The sequence below is a fragment of the Perna viridis genome, chromosome 4 (assembly GCF_037379345.1).
Source record: "Perna viridis isolate PV_CMFRI_1.1 ecotype Kerala chromosome 4, ASM3737934v1, whole genome shotgun sequence".
Classification (NCBI taxonomy): domain Eukaryota; kingdom Metazoa; phylum Mollusca; class Bivalvia; order Mytilida; family Mytilidae; genus Perna; species Perna viridis.
In genome coordinates, this window is record NC_142448.1 from 2,077,671 (window position 1) to 2,099,702 (window position 22,032).

Here is a 22,032-nt window from a genome sequence, read left to right on the forward strand (position 1 = left end):
TCTCTGGAGCTGTAAGTCTGATCTTGATGAAAATTTGTACACTTATTCATCATGACAATAACAAATGAACTGCATAAAGGTTAGGGGGTTTCCACAAATAAGTGCCGAGTGGAACATCCGTGTCTTAGAGACTCATTTTCTTGTTTCTATATTCACTCCATGGAAAATGTAAGCATATGTTGTATCTATGATTGAACGGTACGTAGATATTCAGGTAAAAAAAAAACATTTGCAGACGAGTATGGAAAAGATGCAAAATTTCCTTTCTGTAATATCCTCGACAATTTTAGAATGCAATTATAAATTATCAATTAAATATAAAAGTTTCAACCCCCAAAAAAATTTAAAATAGCGCAATAAAATACAACAGTTATTTTGGACGCAAAAACGATGTAGATGTATAGGTTGTAGCGGTCAAAAAGAAGTCCTTGTCCATGAACGTGCGTAGCTAATATATTTTTACAAACATCTTCCCTGTGATAATTCCCCGTCGAAATATAATAGCTACACACACTTCTCATTGCTCAGGCTCCCATGTTGTGGTATTGTTTCCTAAATATCAAAACAATAGAAAATGGAGGAATACCGATTGAAAAGTACGTGTGACCACTCATGAAATACATATTCCAAGTTCTGGAAAACATCAAGGTTGCTCTCCTGCTCCCCACCCGTCACACATTCCATCTAGGTGTATGCTTAGAGATCTCTAGCTAAAAGCACAAAGGTAAAAGAAGGGATTTCTTCAAGAAACAAAAAAAAAATATAAAAAGCCACACAAATGAGTTGTTTAAGTAACATGTTCAACTTGACATGAAATATCTCAACATCTATAAGAGATTGGATGGTCGGTGGATTTGATCAGGGATGATGTTTTAAGGCTCGTTAACCAAGTGTTATGTGCAAAATGTTAAGCATCCGTCCAACACGAACATAGATATAGCTATTAACAGAAACTTGATCAAATCAATTCTGCGGAAGATGTATTTCAAGATAACTTTTTTCTTGTAAGGTTACTACCTATATGTAAGATGTACCCACTGACTAATTGGAAATGTCAACCTGTCTGCAACTTGTTGCTGAGATGACAATGACCAAAAACTTAAAATCAATCATGCAGAAAATACACGTCAAGGCGACTTTATCCTGGTGCGGATGTTAGTTATTATCCAGCAAGTTTTATCCTCTCTCTGACTGACCAAGTATACATGTACTTCCACCACTGTGGTTGCTAAGGTATGGAAAATCAATCATGCTATCATAAAAACTTCAGGGTGATCTAATTCTCGTAATCATGACATATGTATAAGTGACTATCCAAGATGTATCCAGTGACCAAATATCAACCCTTAACTACGGGTAGTTTCTGAGATATTGAACTTAACTGAAAGCTTGTTCAAAGCCAATAAAATATGTCGATTAAGGTGATCTACTTATGGTAAGGACAGTTTAAGTGCCAAGATTTATTCCCAAAATAAAAAGCATTCCTCTACAATATTGATGAATTATGAAAAGTTATCGAAAACTTGATAATAACAGTCAGTCATTTAAAACATAGGTAATCTATCGATTACGAAGCTCACCTCGTTTTGCAGTTTGTCTCTCAGCCTATTGATGACAGCATCCCACAAAACAAGCAGAAAGAAACTACTTGGATTGACAACAAACTCAGACTAAAAAATTAACAAATCAAAACTTCTTTATGAAAAAAAAAACAAGAGTGCTGAATATACAAAGAAGTATAAACATCATAAAATAATCATCACAAGATATGAGAAAAGCCTACTGGTGCTACATCCAAAACTTTATATTTGACTTGCTAGCATGCCAGCATGATGAAAACAGGAAAAAACATCCAAAAAATCTCTTTACTTACATCAAAGGTATGAAAAACGACAACAACGGCATAGCAACACTACGAAATAATGGCACACTCAGTGGAAATCCATCTGAAAAAGCAAACATCCTCAACTGCCAATTCGAAAAAGCATTCCAAACTGAAACTAATGATAAACCACTACCATATAAAGGCAAATCAGCTCATCAACTAATGGAAAAATCAAATCAACATCACAAAATAAAGTGCAATTAAACTCTTAAAACAAATAAGTCCACACATAGACCAATATCACTCGAATGCATTCTCTGCAAAGTCAAGGAGCGTATCATTGCAAGTAGCGTAATGAAACACCTTGAGTGTAACATCTTACACGGCCTTTTGCATGAATTTCACCATTCAAGATCCTGCAAAACCCAGTTAGTTTCATTTATTCAAGTACTTGCTCAAAATAACTATAGCAACATTCAGACGGATGTAATTGTGGTGGACTTTGCCAAAGCCTTTGACAAGGTCCCGCACAAAAGACTCCTTTATAACCTCAGTCACTATGGCATAGATTATTACAGCTTAAAGTGGATTGACGATTTCCTTTCACTAAGAACACAGACAGTCTTTGTTGATGAGAGTTCAGAAACAATTCATGCCACATCCGGTGTATCACATGGAAAGTACCGGGTCCTATACTATTCCTTGTATACACCAATGACTTTAATGACTACATCAAACATAATATCTTACGGCTTTTTGCAGATGACAGCATCATATCTAAAACTATCAAAAATACACAGAGGCTGAACAACTCCAAGAAGATCTATCAGCTGCAGCTGAATGGGAGGAGGACTGGCTCATGTCCTTCCATCCTGAAAAGTGATCAGTTCTCCATGCAACAACGAAGAAAAATCCAATACAGTATAACTACATGTACACACCCTTCAACATGTACTACAAGAAGAAATCGCGATACAATATCTTGGACAACATCAAATGGCACAAACACATAGATAACATAACACCACCAGCAAATACCACAACACTAGCTCCGTAACTGACATGCTGGAACAACTAAATTAGCTAACTTAACAAATACGACGAACAAGAATACGTCTCATCATCTTTTACAAAGTAATTCATCACTTAGTAGATATTTGTCCTACAAACCTGCTCACTCCATTAGACGTCAATATCAGACAACATACACACAATTTCTCCCTCAGACATATCCAAACACAGAAAGACACGTACAAATACTCCTTTTATCCAATAACACAGTGGAACATCTTACCGGCAACTATTGTACACTGCACAACCTCAGAGATCTTCAAACAGCAGACCACAAGATCTACTCTTGAAAGCCTCTTCCAACAGTAAAATAAAACATTGTACATTGTTTAACCCTATTTGACTCTTTAGTCTCCAAATACAGAATGAGAGTTGTCTGTACGAAATTATAATTATGTTGTGGGGACGAGATATTTATCTTGTGGGAACCACATATTATCTTGTGCGAACAAGAGTTATCTAGTGGGAACGACATATTTCTTTCAGGGAACGAAAAACTTATCTTGTGGAAACTACATACTTTCTTGAGGGAACAACATAATATTGATTATGTTGTGGGAACGACATAATATCTTGTGGGAACGAGATATTTACCTTGTGGGAACGACATATATTATCTTGTTGGTACGATATAGTTATCTTGTGGGAACGACATATTATCTTGTGGAAACCACATATTATCTTGAGGGAACGATATATGTATCTTGTGGGAACGAAGTAGTATCTTGAGGGGACGACATATTTTCTTGAGGGAACGAGAAATTTATCTTGTGTGAACTACATACTTTCTTGAGGGAACAACATAATATTTTTTTTTCATGACCGCATTCTGCCACCGTGCATAACTCCTACATGGAGTGACCAATTATTTTGAAAATTTCGGCATATGTCGGTCTTCTGATAGTAAATTTTATAAACCTCCGTTAGAATTTGCTAAATTCAACAGGTTTTGAGTTATTTGGAAAAACAAAAAAACAAACTGTATTTTGAACCTATGTTATATTTTAAGTAACAGCGGCCATGTTTTTTTAAGTTAAAAAAAAATAAATCAGTTTGTGCAGTGTCAGTGGAGAAGAGTTTTGAAAATTGTTAACGACGGCGGACGACTACGACGATGACGGATGCCAAGTGATGGCAATAGCTCACCTGGCCTTTGGCGAGCTAAAAATGACTAGGTTGCTGCAATCAAGGGTCGAATATCTCTGTGTGTGAAAACAAGTTTCAAAGAATAGACAATAATTTGAACATCGTATCTTTACCAGAGACCTATAATTAAAGAGATCTGATGCCTTTACAAAAATAAATAAATAAAAATATCAGTTGATAAATCCATCGGATTTTATTTGAAAGAATATCCTTTAATTAAAAATTTGCAAGTGTTATCATAGTTTTGTATCAAAGTTTTAAAGTTTTTCAATGGTGAATAAACTTAGGTAATGCTTTTGGTACGGGGCTCCGAATGGGACTCTTGTAGTTTTGTACTCAAAATTCAATTTTGTACAGACAAAAGTGAGTTTTGTTCAACAAAAGTAAGTTTAGATTAGCAAAATTTATAACAAGCTACAAATTTAAATTTTGTCATACAAAGTAATCTTTCAGGAGACAAAAGTTACTTTTATCACGACAAAATTCATTTTTGTATCACAGACTTTACTTTTGTTACCTTATTTGAATATTGGGTAACAAAACTCATGTTTGTATGCAAATTAGTTTAGCTTGGATTCTGTGAACTAATTGCATACAAAACTGAGAAATATTATGACAAAATTAAATTCACTCACAAAATTCAATTTTGTGTTTACAAAATTGAATTCTGTCATAACAAAATCACTTTTGCATGCAATTTAACACAAATTCACTTTTGTGTCACAAAAGTCATTTTTGTCAATCGGAACTACTCGGCCATTTCTGCTACACTAAAAAATAACCTCCGATGCAGAAAGGAGAATTTCTTCTTTAAAAAAGTGCCTGAATTGTAGTCATACGCAAATCAAAGTAGTTCTACCCACCAAGTGGCGCTAAAAATTTAAGTTGGGTAGCACTAGAAATAAAGAACAACAACTCTTGCAAGAATTTTGGCGCAAAGCGAGGAGCTAAGAAATCAAAGCACCGAAGGTGCTGAAACTCGGAAGTCGCTTGGCGTGCAACCTGCAAGATAGGCTCCCGATGTTTATTTTTTAAGAGTAATCAAGGGAACCAAGGTTATAGCGGTAATCAAAAGAATGTAATCCAGGGACAAAGACCAGACATGGAAAACAGACATATACAACAAAGAACATAAAGTGACTAAAATCATACATACAAAGTAACAAAAGCAAAGGAGCAACTCGGACTCCACTAAAAACTGGGAGCATGGACCAGGTGCATCGGTAGGGTAAGCGTCCTCTGCTTTTCTAGAAACACCCGCCGAGTTACTCACAAAAAGTCAAGTCCGGGGTAGACGAAAGAGGAAAGGAAAACTATGACACATTGAACAGATCCGTTTTCATAGCGCAGATGGATACACCATAACGATCCATGAGTTCATGATGACGGTCATAAAACTTTTATAGTGATGACTTTAATTTTGTAGCAACATAATCCTGCTCCAGAAGCATATTTGTTAGAATTCTAGCGCGATACAAAAAGTCTGCGTAGTTTCGGCAAGCTCTGGCATAACGTATGAGTTGTGATATGAACACTCCATACGCAGGTACTGAAGGGATGTTGCTACATATGAAAGGAAACTTGACAATTTTGAATGAAAAGTCATCAAGTTTGTCGTAAAGTTTGGTCAATACTTTTCCTTTACCATCGATTTCTAAGTGTAGGTCAATATATGAGGCCAACTTCACAGTGTCTGTAGTATCCTTTATCTCAAGTTCTTTGGGGTAGATGCGATGTATCAAATCCCCAAAATTAGGATTGTTTAAAGATAATACGTCATCTATATAGCGGAAACTGAGATTAAAGGATCAGCTAAACGATATTCTTTCTTTCGGAGCAGATCAGCTATAAAGTCAGCCTCATAAGAGTGAAGGAAAAGATCAGCAAATAAAGGAGCACAATTTGTTCCCATTGGAATGCCGAACAGGGTTATGTTGCTACAAGATTGAAGTTATCACTACAGAAATTTTATGGTCGTCATCATCAACTCATGGATCGTTATGGTGTAGCTATCTGCACCGTGAAAACTGATTTATTCAACGGGTCATAGTTTTCCTTTCCTCGTTGTTCTACCCGGACTTGACTTTTTATGAGCAACTCGGCGGGTGTTTCTAGAAAATCAGAGGACGCTTACCCTACCGGTGCACCTGGTCCATGCTTCCAGTTTTTAGTGGAGTCCGAGTTGCTCATTTGCTTTTGTTACTTCGTATGTATGATTTTAGTTACTTTATGTTCTTTGTTGTATATGTCTGTTTTCCATGTCTGGTCTTTGTCCCTGGATAACATTTTTTTGATTACCGCTATAGCTTTGGTTCCCTTGATTACTCTTCCAACCCCTTACGTTGTAGGAGTAGTGGATCGTTACGCTGTTTTTTCTGCACCATGAGAGCGAATTTGTTATAGCTTTCCAGTTCTCTTTATTGCTATGTGCAACTCGACGGGCGTTTTTTTATTTGGAAAAGTAGAGGACGGTGCACCTGGTTCATATTCCCAGTTTTTAGCGGAGTCTGGGTTGTTCATCTACTTTGTTTCTTTATGCGTGTTTTTTTTTGTGTATATGTCTGTTTTCCCTGTCTGGTTAACGGTGTGTTCTTTTCATTTCCACTCGAATCTTGGTTCCATTGAATACTGTTCTGTAAATTCTACAATTCTACAACTTGATAGAAAATGTATCTCAGTTTAGTATTAAAATTACAAAGCGGACATTCTCTTTCCACTTCTTGGTATTCTAAGATGTCTTCAGCTGGTGCAAATCACGACCGCGGGCGAACGGAGCCAATATATACCTGTCAGTCCTGCCGTGTTTTTTTTTATTATTTTAAATTCATAACACTAGATGCCGTCATAAGAAGTTTTCATGATCCATATTTGTCCCCTTCCTGGTATTTTTAGTACCCTAGCACTATGGTAAGACAATCATTTCGAAACCATTAAAATTTACCCGTGGAAAATTTCCTTATAAAAGTTATATTTTTTTTGTGATTAAAACATTTAGAAATAAGTATTTTTGTGATTGGGAATAATTTATATGTTTATAACAAGCCAAAGTGGACAAGAATTGGTGTTTTCTAATATTAAACAATGATTTCTAATATTACAAAACCCCTTTTTTTAATAACAAAAATAATTTTTTAATGTCAAAAATTCAATTGAATTTCTAATATTAAAAAAATTCTTAAATATTAGATATTGATTTTCTTATATGTTTTCAATTACGATTTTTTAATATTAGAAAATCATTTTGTAATATTAAAAAAATATGACTGATTTTGCAATATTGCAAAATGATTTTTAATATTAGAAATTCATTTTCTAACATTGCAAAATGTGTGATATTTCTAATATTACTAAATCGGGAATGAGTAATATTAGAAAATTAACTATTAATATTACAAAATGAATTTCTAATATTAAAAAAGATATTTTCTGATATTAAAAAATTATTTTGTAATATAAAAGAAATATGCTTTCTAATATTGCTTTACAAAATAGGAGTATTATACTATTAGGAAATATTTTGTAATATTACAAATTCATTGTTTAATTGTTTAAATTTGATTTCTAAAATCACAAAACCCTTTTTTAATATTAAAAAAAATCTTTTTTTTAATATTAAATTTTTAATTGAATTTCTAATATTAAAAACAATTTTCTAATATTACAAATTGATTTTGTTGCATTCAATTACCATATTTAAATATTAGAAAATCATTTTGTAATATTAAAAAAATATGACTGATTTTGCAATATTGCAAAATGATTTTTAATATTAGAAATTCATTTTCTAACATTGCAAAATGTGTGATATTTCTAATATTACTAAATCGGGAATGAGTAATATTAGAAAATTAACTATTAATATTAGAAAATTAACTATTAATATTACAAAATGAATTTCTAATATTAAAAAAGATATTTTCTGATATTAAAAAATTATTTTGTAATATAAAAGAAATATGCTTTCTAATATTGCTTTACAAAATAGGAGTATTATACTATTAGGAAATATTTTGTAATATTACAAATTCATTCTTTAATTGTTTAAATTTGATTTCTAAAATCACAAAACCCTTTTTTAATATTAAAAAAAATCTTTTTTTTAATATTAAATTTTTAATTGAATTTCTAATATTAAAAACAATTTTCTAATATTACAAATTGATTTTGTTGCATTCAATTACCATATTTAAATATTAGAAAATCATTTTGTAATATTAAAAAATGTGTATGATTTTGGAATATGGCAAAGTGATTTTTTAATAATAGAAATTCATTTGCTAATAGTACAAATTCAATTTGAAATATTACAAGATGTAATATTTTATAATATTTCTAAATCAGGAATTTTCGGAAATGAATTTTTAATATTACAAAATGAATTTCTAATACTTTTTTTAATATTAAAAGAATGGTTTTGTAATATTAAAAATGTATTTTCTAATATTTCAAAATGTTTATATTTGTTCTCCTTGGTTTGCCTGTTTATTTGCATAAGGCACGGGTAGGTTTAATTAATAGGAAAAAATCATACTTTAATTACTGTAGTAGGCTATATATCCCATAGCGAATCCCAACTTTCATATTATCTATAGCATAATTTATTTTACTTCATATAATTACCCATGTACACAATTATATTTTTTGTCAAATACGGTATTGTTAGTGAATCATATGTTTGTATTGTTATTGTGTCCTGAGCGAGGCCTTGATTTAAATCTAATAAAATCTGGACTTTAATTATTCTGGATTGACTGCCATAAAACTTCCTTTTCTTATTTATGAAATGGGAGGTAAATCTAAGGATTCCTACCTTAGGACTTTTTATCATTGTGACCTCCCTTGAAAAATCTATTTCCGGTGGCGTAAAGATATTTCCTAGTAACCAAACATAATGTTTATTCTGAAAGATGTCATTGAATTATTTCATTCGAGATAAATAACGACAAAATATATGTTCAAGATGACTATTTTTGTAATAAATTCTTGCTAATAATCAAATCGTTGAGCTTTTTTTACCTTTCTAATTAGAACTATATTTTGGCAGGTGCTCGCGTAATATTCATTGTTGTGTACATCGACTGAGTAAATCGTCCTAAACAACAGCAATGGGGAAATGCACTTTTTCGAGATAATGTAGTGGATTAACTTATATATCGGATTACTAACGAAATGTCTGACGCAGTTGTAAAAACAGTTGGAAAGAAATTGTAAGTTGTAAGGTCTTTCGGAATGTTGTCTTCAGTTTTACCATAAATCTGTGCACATGATCATGCCATTCATGGTCAACGTTAACATGTTACCTCACATTTAATAAATTGGTCTTATCATATGCACACAAGACTCAGTTGTATATGAAAAAGGTCATGTTTTATTAAAAAAGACCCAACAAAAAAAATATGAAAACTTATTTAACTTGCTTATTTTCTTAGAAATTTTATATATAAATGTACATTATATCCACACCAGTATGCCTGTGACTAAATGTTAAGCCAGCCCATCTCTCTTGGTTAAATGATCAAATTTTGTTTTTAATTACACAGTACTAAACCTCTAAGGAAATATATGCATGTTGGATTCCTAATTCTGACCAGTACTGATATTTTCCAAAGTTTTTCTACAAATTTACTTATTTAATTTCAGTATATGTGTAGAAAATTATGAAATACTAGGTGCCAAATGTTTAATGAATTGGCTCAACCTGATAAATTATTATATATTTCACTTAAACTTCTTTTTGACAACTAACAGATTTAACTGTTTATTTATCTCTAAAGGTAATAAATTAATGAATGGTTTGTTAAGTTTAGAAATAACAAATTTTAATGGAAGTCAGTGTGGGGTCTATCCATTTTTCTCTTGTGACTTTGTTGAAAGAAACTTTTTACAGCTCAAATTTTCAGCCAATAGGGGAGGTTGTTTGGATTTGTTTTTAAAATCCTGTTCCTCGACTGTCAGCTGAGTTGCTGAAATGATTTAATAATACACTTCAGTTATTATACATAATTCCTGCTTAATATTTCAGTAATTATACATAATTCCTGAAAATTTCAGTAATTATATATAATTTCTAAACATGCCAGTGATTATACATATTTACTGAATTGTTCAGTAATTATAAACATGTAGTATAATTCCTAATTATACACTTTTACTGTAACAATGTATACTGTCTAGCTACATCTACAATGTGTATGTGTTGGTCTTTTTAAGTACATGTAAGAATGTATTTTGTCAAAATGTTAGATTGGCAAAAAAAGAGAACATTTCTTTAGAATGTGCATTCCATCTTTATTGCATTTTTTTATTGGAACTGCTCAGCTATTTTTGTTGCGCTAGAAATATTAACTGGTATGGAAAAGGAAGAAATTCTTATTACAGTGTGTATTGTTAAAAAGGTGGTTCCTCTACCCACCTGCTTCTACACGATTCAGTTGGAAATACATGTATCAATGGAAATTCAGAAATAAATATTTCTGCTAATACAAGGAAAATATTTAACCAACCCAGTTAAAAAAAATTACTATTGTACTATTAGATCAGAAATGAATTTGGACAAAGACCTCCATCAAGTTCATACAATGTGTTTTTATGTGTAAAGGGGAAAGGCTGAGTACTTCATTCTGATTGTGCTTTCATTCTTAACATGAATTGATAATAAAAATATACATGTAGCTTTTAATGAAAAAAAAAAAGAATATATAAAACACGAAATACAATGAAAATGACAAAAAATCATAATGTCAGTATTATGCTTATCTTATTTTATTTTTCCAAGGTAATTGTATTTACTAATTATTGTTCTAATTCAAAATACCAATCATTATTGACATAAATATTGCAAATTTAGTTATGCTGCACACATGTGTTTCAAGAGTAAACCTCTCATCAGCATCATTAGAACCAAATACACATTATCATAGCAAGTTGTGCTTAGTTCATCTTAACATATATCTAGTGATGTTTTTATTGCTTTCTTATATAGAATTTGATATTTAAAATTTATGAATAAATTCATATTTATTTCCACATTAACATTTCAGGAAATATTATTTTGATGTTAAGAGATTAGAAGATGGATTTGACTTGTCAGGTGTTCACAGTCCCCAGCTTGATCACCCACCTCTAAAATCTGTAAGATTTAATAAATAATGACTATTTGCATATATGCAGTAGTGAAAAATACATGAATGTGTACATAGTTTTTTAGCTCACTTGACCAAAGGCCATGTTAGCTATTGCCATCACTTGGCGTCCGTTGTCGTCGTCCGTTGTCGTCGTCCGTTGTCATTGTTAGCAATTTTTAGCTCACCTTGCTGAAGGCCATGTGAGCTATTGCCATCACTTGGTGTCTGTCGTCTTTGTTCAAAACTCTTCTCCTCTGACACTACTGGACCAATTAGAACCAAACTTGGTATGAATGTTTCTTGAGGTATCCTGCATAGCACTGATTTGGGGACTCTTGATCAGTCAAAAAACATGGTCGCTGTTACTAAAAATAGAACATAGGGGTCAGACAGTAGTTTTTTGCATATATTTCCAAAATCGTAAGGTTTAGGTAACACGACATAAAATGTTTAGCATGATGAGAACTATCTGTTGTCAAATTTTCGTTCTATTCTGTTAACCCATGTTGGAGTTATTGCCCTTTTTCAACATTTTTTTGCTATTTTTTGTGTTATTTCTTTTTAAAATCTTATCTTCTGACACTATTTGATCTATTGAAACCAAAGTTGGTATGAATGTTCCTTGGGTATCCTGCATAGAACTGATGTGAGGATTTTTGATCCGTCAAGAAACATGACAGTTGTTACTAAAAATAGAACATAGGGGTCAGACAGTAGTTTTTTGCATATATCTCCAAAACCATTAGTTTTAGCTAAATTCTGACACAGATAAAAATGTTCAGCATATTGAGATCTGTCTGTGGTCAAATTTTCATTTTAATCCTTTAAGTCATGTTGGAGCTATTGCCCTTCTTTAACGTTTTTTGCTATTTTTAATGTTATTTCTTTTTTAAAATCTTCTCCTCTGACAATACTTGACTAATTGAAAGCAAACTTAGTATGAATGTTCCTTGGGTATACTGCATAGAACTGATGTGGGGATTTTTGATCTGGCGAAAAACATGGCCGCCGTTACTAAACATAGAACATAGGGGTCAGACAGTAGTTTTTCGCATATACCTCCAAAACCATTAGGTTTGCCAAATTCTTTCATTAGCTGAAATGATCCTTATTATTAGGGCTACAAAAGTCTTCAGGGATAAAAGTTGTCAGACAACTCCTTGTAAGAGTTATTGCTCTTGGAAGTGGAAAAATGACGTTTTTTTTTTTTTGTTTTTTGTTTTTAATTTTGTTTACAGTTTTCAGCCAATATCTTGAAAACTATGATAGATACAAAGAAACTTTCAGTTGCTGAAATGATCCTTATGATAAGTCCTTCCAAAGTCTTCTTGAATTAAAATAGTTGGACAACTTGTTGTTAAATTTATTGTCTTTGAAAGGCAAAATTGAGCGAGGTGAGCGATTTGGGCTCCTTGGAGCCTCATGTTCAAAACTCTTCTCCTCAGAGTCTCTGACACTACTTGACCAATTGAAACCAAACCTGGTTTGAATGTTCCTTGGGGTATCCTGCATAGAACTGGTGTGGGGATTTTGAATCTGTCCAAAAACATGGCTACCGTAACTAAAAAAAGAACATAGGGGTCAGACAGCAGTTTTGAGATATCTCTAAAACTGTTCAATTCGGAAATTTGATAAAAGTGTTCAATATGATGAGATCTATCTATTTTCAAATTTTCATTTTAATCTGTTAAGCCATGTTGGAGTTTTCTTTCAAAACTCTTATCCTCTTGACACTACTCGACTAATTGGAACCAAGCTTAGTATGAATGTTCCTTGTGGTAACTACATTGAAGTGATTTGGTGATATTTGATCTGTTGAAAAACATTGCTGCTGTTACTAAAGTAGAACATAGGGGTCAGACAGTAGTTTTTTGCATATATCTCCAAAACCGTTAGGTTTAGCCAAATTCTGACAAGAGAGATAAATGTTTAGCATGATGAGATCTATCTGTGGTCAAAATTTCATTTTTATCTGTGAAACCATGTTGGAGTTATTGCCTTTTTTCGAGTTTTTTTTTCTATTTTTAATGTTACTTCTTTCAAAAATCTTCTACTCTGAAACTACTTGACCAATTGAAAGCAAACAAGGTATAATAGTCGTTTGGGGTATCCTGCATAGAACTGATATGGGGATTTTTGATCCGTTGAAAAACATAGCCGCCATTACTAAAAATAGAACATAGAGGTCAGACAATAGTTTTTCGCATATATCTCCAAAACTGTTAGATTTAGCCAAATTCTGACATTGAGAAAAATGTTCAGCATGATGAGATCTATCTGTTGTCAAAATTTCATTTTGATATTTAATTTTAATCTGTGGAGGTGTTGCCCTTTTTTGATGTTTTTTTGCTATATTTAATGTTTCTTTCAAATTCTTTCAAAAATCTTCTCCTCTGAAGCTACATGACCATTTGGAACCATTGTTGATATGAATTTTCCTTGGGTATCTTGCATAGAACTGATGTGGGGATTTTTGATCTGTCAAAAAACATGGCTGCTGAGTGCTGATACTAATAATAGAATATAGGGGTCAGAAGTAGTTTTTTGCTTATTACATGTATATCTCCAAAACCGTTAGGTTTAGTCAAATTCTTTCAGGTGTTGAATGATCCTTATTATGAGGCTTACAAAAGTATCCAGGAATCAAAGTTGTCAGAATTGTTGCCCTTGAAAGATGAAAAATGACAGTTTTTATTAACAGTTTCAGCCAATATCTTGAAAGCTATAATAGATAGAAAGAAACTCTCAGGTGCTGAAATGATCCTTATGATAAGTCCCACCAAAGTCTTCTTGAGTGAAAATTTTGGGACAGCTCTTTATTAAATTTATTCCCCTTGAAAGACAAAATTTAACCAGGTGAGTGATTCAGGCTCCTGGGAGCCTCTTGTTTTATTTAGATTGCAAACCATTGACACAACTTGCTTAAAAGAAGGTTTATTACATGTACCACACTTTATGTATTTAAAGAATTTTCAAGTCAGTGATATTGTTTGCCTTCAATTATCTCTGAAATAAAATTGTTTCCCCCACATGAAAGTCTCCCATTTTGTCTTAAGAGTTATCAAAGGAACCAAGATTCTAGTGGAAATCAAAAGAATGTAATCCAGGGACAAAGACCAGACATGGAAAACAATAACACAATGAAAAACATAAAGTAACTAAAATAATACATACAAAGTAACACAAGTAAATAAGCAACCCGGACTCCACTAAAAACTGGTAAAATGGCTAAAAAATTATTCCAATAGGATGAAATATTTGATTTTCTCAATTGGTAGTCAAAAGGTAGGAAATTGTATTTCTCATCAAAATTGCACTAATTAAATGATCAGAACTTTATTCTTGAATATCATCCCTTTTTAAGATTGATAAATTAAGTATAAATCCAAGGCTGTATAATGATACTCCTAATTTCCCAATTTCAAAGAAAATGACACACATTCAAACTAAACGGGGCAATGTTGAAGAAAACCGACAATATCATTCCAAGTAAGCTGTAGCTATCATCATTCTGTACATGGAAGTTTGAAACATGAAGTGAATAGAAAATACTTGGAATTTCCAGGCACCCACCTTTTACTGTATATTTATAAATAACTACCAGTAAACCAGTCAAAGTATGGTTATATCACATTGTGATGAAAAGCATCATTCCTGATTTTTGAGAAAGAAGCTGAAAATTTTGGCTATTTTGACTATTCGTTAATGTTATATTTGAGTTAAATTTAAAGTAGCCTGTTTGATATACATTGTAACCTTTGGTAACTATACTTACATGTAGGCATATATGGATTTATAATCTATCATTGAACATGTCTGTGGGGATTTAAATAAGAAATGAAAAACTGATTTATCTCCATGTAATGCATTAAAGTACATTTGTTATAGAATCAATACTATAATAACTAAAGATATTACAGCTTGTGTTCTAGTTTTTTTTGTAGCCAATGAAGACCGACTATTTTTTTGTAGCCAATGAAGACTTTGAGTACTCTCCATCCTTTATTCCTTTTGTTTGTCCCTTGTGAACAATCAAGTATCAATACCAAACTTGGTAGTTGGTTCTGAGGGAAATTCTCAAGGTCATGATTGTATTACTGTTGAAGTTACTGTGCATCGAGATACCATGTTTTGCATGATTCATTTTCCTTTAGTTTCAATGTGTGTATGTTTTGTAGAGTAATTTTCATTGATTTCTTATTGATATACTGCTGTTTACTCCTGAAAGCTTACCTGTATATACATTTTGTGTAAGACTTTACTATTTTGACAGATAAATATGACAAAGAACAACCAGAATAATCTCCCAGAGTGAATGCCTAATAAATTAACATGGAAAAAATAAACAAAAACAAAAGAATATTAATGACACATTAGTGCACATGATAGCTGGAACATTTTTACCATTTTCCCTCAAAGAGAATCCATACTTTAAAATGCCAGATCAAAGTGTAATTCACATATAATCATTGACAAAACTTAAGTTTCAGAGTTACATCATAATGTCTACAAGTCTTTTTTCTCTGTATAAATATGTTAAGCATTATGCAATTTTTGGTTGTTTTCTGGGAAATATAATTGAAAGTAATCAAAAGTAATCATTGATTACATCCTTAAAAGTAATTAATTGAAATGGGTTACACATGGTTAACTAAGTGTAATTGATTATTAATTGATTAGATAAAAACAATTCATGTAATCGATTGATAATTTATTACTGTTGGAAGTAGTTGTTCCCATCTCAGATATGTTGAATATCAGCTCTTAAACTTTGTGAAGAAAATATTCTTTACATAAATTTTAAGTATGGTATTTAGTTATGCCATAAGTTAATAGTTACATTTTACTGTTGATCAGTTCTGACTAGTGGCATGTGAGACTAAAAATTCAGTTGGTTTTGTTTAAACAAGATTTAATTGACTGATCAGAAATAAATGATAAATTTTTAAATTTGAATGAGAAATTTATAGCTTTTGTTATGTCTTTAAGATTTTCTGATATTACAACTAGTGTATGTGTATTTTTGAGGTCTGTGTAAAATATATATTCTGTGAGGGTTGACAAGTTTTTTTTTGCTTTCAAAGCGTCCAACACTGCAGTATGATGGATTACATGACAGAGCGCTCAAACATTACTTCAGCCTACCAGAAGTTAGAGTCAGGCTTACTAAAATGGACCTGGTAAGTAACACTGTCTTACCATCTCAGCTTTAAGTCAGTCATTGCTGATTATAGGACTGCTGCTGATTATTTGTTCCTACTGTATATCATTCTATTTAAAGGAGTTGGACAAGTAACCATGTTGTTCTTTTTCTGTCATTTATGTTATAATACCACAAAAAAATTGTGGTTGTATAATATTATGGTGCAGTTGTCATCGTCGTCTTTGACACTTCATTTCTGTGTGATAAATTTAGTTGTGGTCGACCAATTGTTTTGAAATTTTGAAATTATTTTACTTACCACTAAAGGAAAGTTCCTATGTAATTTGGACTTAGTGGTCTGTACCATTTTAGAAAAAGGGGCCAAAAAGGGTAAAAATAAGTGTTTTATTATAACCCATGTAGAATATATATTTTTTGTTTCCAATTTTGGTTGTTTTTTTTTATTGTGTTCCTTATTTAATTCTGTACCCAGTAGATTTAATGTGTTTTGGACTGTTACAGGGGGTCAAAGTTGGGCAGCACCCAAAAAATACTACTTTTTTATTTTTGGTCTGATTTCAAAAATTCTTTTTTATTGGATTCCTCATAAAAATCCCTGCTTTGCAATTATTAAGCAGATTTCAGATATCTCTTACGGTTTTCAAGTTTTAAGGGGTCTAAGGGGCCACATCCCCTGTTTTATTTTTGGTCTGATTTTGAAAATTTTGAATTTAATTTAAAATTTTGTATAATATAGTATCCAAACTATTTGATGTGTCCATAATAAATTGTAGTCCTTATGGTTAAGTGTGTCAAAAATTTATATTGTGTCCACACTTGCCAGAACTGTTCAGAGTTCTACTTCTGTGGTTGTACCATGCTGCGCTCAGCGAAGCTTTTCATTACAATAATGCTACTCTGAATCCTTACTAAATTCTGCAGTAATGTGAATGAATTGGTACATCTCCCCAAAGTTGTCACAAATGCTTCAGTCTTACTTCTATCAAAACATAGTTGATATTTGACTGTTAAAAAGATCAAATCAGTAATATATTGATTGAAACAAGACAAAGATTCCTACTACATGTGTTCTCAATGATACCTGATAAGCATTTAAATGTAGTTTACATGTAAAGTAAATGTCTTTCTGTTCTATACATGACTTAGTCTTTATTGAAATAATTATACCCAGTGCATTTACCGTTTATGCTCTCTTATTGGAAAGTTTGCTGTTTTCTTTTGAAAATTTTTAAAAAAGCATGAAAGTAGGGGGAATAATTCTTTGCTTTCTGTAACTACCTGAAGTTAGTAATGTTATTACTGTAGCTTAAAAAAACCCAAGTTTTTGTACTGAGTTCAGTGAAGAACATCCTTTATACATTTTATAATACATGTAGATATTAAGTAAAACTATAAAAGTTATTAACAAAACCCTGTTTGCTCTCTTTACTTTCTTTTCTGTCTTTACATGTTTAGTCATGAAATATGTAATGGAGTTTTTTAAATGCTAATTAAAATATCCCATAATTATAATAAGAGACTTCAGTGTGTGTGTGTACTTCTTGGTTTTATTATATTAAGCTTTAGAACTGAATACACCGATAAAGCACAATTTACTTCATGACTGTATAAAACAGAATAGCTTAGAGATTTTGATGTTTTGTAGCAAACTTTAACTAATATATTAAATTCTTAAGAAGCTAATATAGTGATGTGTTTTAATGGTACATGATGTATTAAATAAAATTAAATCCCAACAGTTATTGAAGCAGAATTTAAATTAGATTTTAAATGTTTGTATAAATAATTAAGTGAATTAAATATAACATTACATATATAGTTGACCTTGATTTAGTTCTGTTTATTATAAACTACTAAAGTAATGGAAGAAAAGACATTTGCCATTATATTCTGTCAATTTAAGTGGAAAATAAATGACTAATTCATTAGAAGGATATGTAAAAAGATAACAACGCATTTACCAAGGCAAAAACATGGGTGAAAATGACAGAAATATTATATTTCAATAGTTTACTTCAGAATGATTCCATTTTATGAAATATAATTATAATGATATCAGTCAAATACCTTTAGAAACCATAACATAGGTAAATAACAGATATACATGGAATACTTTATCTTTAATTAGCCTACTGTCTAAACAATAGACCTAATTTGGAACTATTCACTGAGTTGTAGAACAAGTTTCACATTACAGATATGTAAGAGATGAGTTGCCTTTAGTTAAATATAGGTCTATAAAAAGTCATAATACCTTGTTCATTCTTTGTATAAGTTCCTACAGTGCCTTAAAGAACATGATTTAAACTTTCCTGTTCAACCAATGTATTTATTCTGTTTATTGATTACAAAAATTTACATGCTTGTTATACAGTGAAAGGGACATTTATTTTCAAAGAACATTGAGGCCAAACCTGGATAGGTTCATTTGATTCCCACAATTTATAGTTTAATGTATTCAGATGTGATAAATATTTTTAGTGTACTTGTTTTTCATTTTGTTTTCTGATTATTTTGCTGTTTTTAATTGACTAATTCACAGGGTATATTATTGTGTACTTGTCAAATACAAGATATCATATTAAATTTATTAATGTTAGAAAATGAGAAAAAGAAATGATAAGTTATGATCATGTCAGGGAGTCCTTTTTGTAGATTTGTAACAATATAAGTAGAAGGTGTGATAATACACGTAGTATTGTTTTTATCTTCAGGGAGATGAATTCTCCAGGGAAGATATGGTTAAAAGAAAGTTAAAAAAGTCCATGTGTAAATATAATTTTCTGGTAAGTACATGTATGAAACACATGCCACGTCCACATTTATAGATGTGTACTTGTAGAATTCTGGTTTTCAGGAGGTTCATTTTCTTTCCAAGATGGAGTTTTACCTCATGCTACATTGTATATGTTAGTACTTTTACATTCTCCTTTAGAATGATGCATTTTTTGTTGCATCAATTAGTATGAAATGTATTATTTCGTTAAATATGGAATTGAAATTCCAATTGTATTTCATGTAAATATTTTTTTCTTCAACATCCCATACCGGTATATATGACTCCAACAAAAAGTTAAAAGAAACTTTTAAAGCATAAGATACCGGTATGAACAAATATTTATTTAAAATATACTTATTATAAATTTAGGCAAAATTTTTCCCCTTGATAAATCTTAAAATGAAAATGGTTTTTCTGATGAATAGCCACAGTGGGCCAATAAAGGTATAGTTCTGGAATTTATCACATGCCTTTGGGTCATTGACAGTTCAGAAGCTTTATCACACCTTTTCCAGTCATTTCCGGCAAATGCTAAATTGTTTACACACATGGACATTATGGAGGAAGCTTCATGTTTTCAAAGATATTTGACTCAGTTTGGAGAATATGATAAACAGATTGTTACTTAATGTTTATCACATCCTATACTTAATCAGCCCTTGTTCATATTATTATCCCTTGAGCCTGAATGCTTTTGGGGCCGATAACATAACCTCTGGCTGATAAAGAATATGATATGAAAAATGCTATGTTACAATCTATATATCTAACTCATTGTTCAAAGAAATAACATGATGATAGTAATATTAAAATCAACTTTTTTCATTTATTTGGTGCCCATTTTGACTATAGTCTGAGTAGAGCAGGGTAGCCAAATTACATAGGTAGATGGTGATGCCATTGCATTACTTGTTGTCATGTTTGATTATGGTGAATATTGAATGTATCATTCAGTAGATATGCTGTCCCTTTTTTACAGTTAGGAAGTTTGGATTGCAGAACTGTGATCAGAAGTCAACTTTCATTATGAAGCAAATACTCTGCTAGGATTAAAAAATTATAATTATTATGAAATTAAACCATGATTTTTCTTTTATTTTAGTGCCTCTTACATTTCTTAAGTTCATGGTCTTTATTTTGGATGGTGTACACAAAAATTTGTGATCAAACTGTAACAGGAACATGACATATCAATCAATTTGTACCATATGAATGGCTTTGGTCTACATGTCATTAACACTCCGTCTTAATACATAATCAATTTTATTATCACTTAGAATCCATTAATCTATGGTCATTATCTCCAAAGAAGAGAGCTTTCCTAAGATGACAACCAGTGTATATAATTGAACTGTACTTGCTTGACAACAAGCAAATCTATATGTAATTATTTTTTTTTCAATACTTTATCTATAAATAAAGGAATTATTCAATTATTTGCCAGTAGTAGAAAAAGTTTCAGAAGTTTGTACATTAAGGTGAATGTAATGACCATAACAATCGATATAAAAGTAGAAAACTTAATCCCAGGACTTGACTACTACATGTACCATGTATGTTTGATAGTTGTCTTTCTATTAAAATATTTCACTTTAAGATGTAAGTTTTGAATATGTTTTCTGAATTTAAGCATTAATGACACACATAGATGTTGACACACAGTGAGAAACTTTTTGTGAATGTCAAAGTGATTTTTTTTACTTTTGGCTTGAATCCCATATTAGAAATATTTTTAGATGATCCATGGATTTTCTCCCCTAAATTTTGAATTCATACAGTTTTAAATTTCCATTTCATGCTTCACTTTGTTCATAAAAAGATAAAAGCCATGAATAACACTTCATAAAATTTTAGGATGGCATACCAAAACATGTTTTTATTATACTCTGGAAATAAAATTGGGGTATAAAGATATCATATCTGTCTGTCTGTTTTCTGTCCACAATTCTGGTTAGCACAAGTCTTCCTAAACCACTAAACAGATTTTGATGAAATTGTATAGGGAGGTTATGCATCATATGTAGATGTTCAATAGGGAATATAATTATTGTTGGAGGCCTGTAAAGGGAGAAAATCCAATTTTAGGTTTTTACACTTGACATTTAATGTCATTTAAAGTGAGGGTATCCTCTTTGTACACTTGCTTTGTAGAATTTCTACTTGGTATTTTATCAAAGTTTATAAGGCTATATAATAGAATTTTTGAATAAATAATTAGATCATAGATAATAAAGAATACTCTTAGAAAACTACCTTGAAAAAGAGAAGTAATTTTTTTCCCTGTAATCCAAGTTCCAATTGTAGTCTACATGTGTTTAAGGCATTTTAAAAATTCAGTTAATAAAAGTGAGTGATATCCTGACTCACTTACTATTTTGATACGAAAAAGAGTAGACAAATTGAATTTTTATAGTCTTGATTCATATGCTCTTAATTTTCTTTGTCTACATGTTGCTATGGATACCAAGGTTTATATAATGCAATGTAAAAATGCACTGCAATAATAGGAAACTCAAATTTAGAAATTCTCTGAAACCATTGCTGAATATATTCTCTACATTTAGCCTACAGCACCAGATGAGGAAGTTTTTCCTTGTAAAAAACGGGTTAAATCGGCAAGGGTAACTATCTCATTGTGGTACATGTATTCATCTGATGTGTATGCTTTAAATCACCATAAAACTGTTATTGTAATTCACATGCTGACTAATATTGTGCTGTTTGTTGTTGTTTGTTCATCTGTAAACACTGTGATGAAAGTCACTCTTATTGACCTGCCAAATTATTCTCTATTTTTGTATTCAATATCAAAATGTATTTTTCTTTTATTTTTAACATTTCATATAAATCTTTTTTTTCTGTAATAGACAAATATTTCTCCATTGTTACATTTTGATATTGAATACAAAAATTGTTCAATGAT

The 22,032-nt window shown here is 31.3% G+C and overlaps 1 protein-coding gene across 8 annotated transcripts in view; it reads left to right on the plus strand.

Annotated features, from left to right (window-relative positions):
• Nucleotides 1-9,095: 9,095 nt before the first annotated feature.
• Nucleotides 9,096-22,032, plus strand: part of LOC148618422 (uncharacterized) — a 33,669-nt gene continuing 20,732 nt past the window's right edge. For 7 of the 8 annotated variants that reach the window (XR_015921371.1, XM_088577324.1, XM_088577328.1 and 4 more), the window contains exons 1-5: nucleotides 9,096-9,249; nucleotides 11,083-11,173; nucleotides 16,251-16,346; nucleotides 19,045-19,116; nucleotides 21,674-21,730. Coding sequence is in view for 7 of the 8 variants with exons in the window: in XM_088577324.1 (XP_088433450.1) it covers nucleotides 9,212-9,249; nucleotides 11,083-11,173; nucleotides 16,251-16,346; nucleotides 19,045-19,116; nucleotides 21,674-21,730 (354 nt within the window). In the remaining variant the exon portion in view is untranslated. The remainder of the gene's footprint in view (nucleotides 9,250-11,082; nucleotides 11,174-16,250; nucleotides 16,347-19,044; nucleotides 19,117-21,673; nucleotides 21,731-22,032) is intronic. The other variant, XM_088577326.1, reaches the window with a different exon arrangement.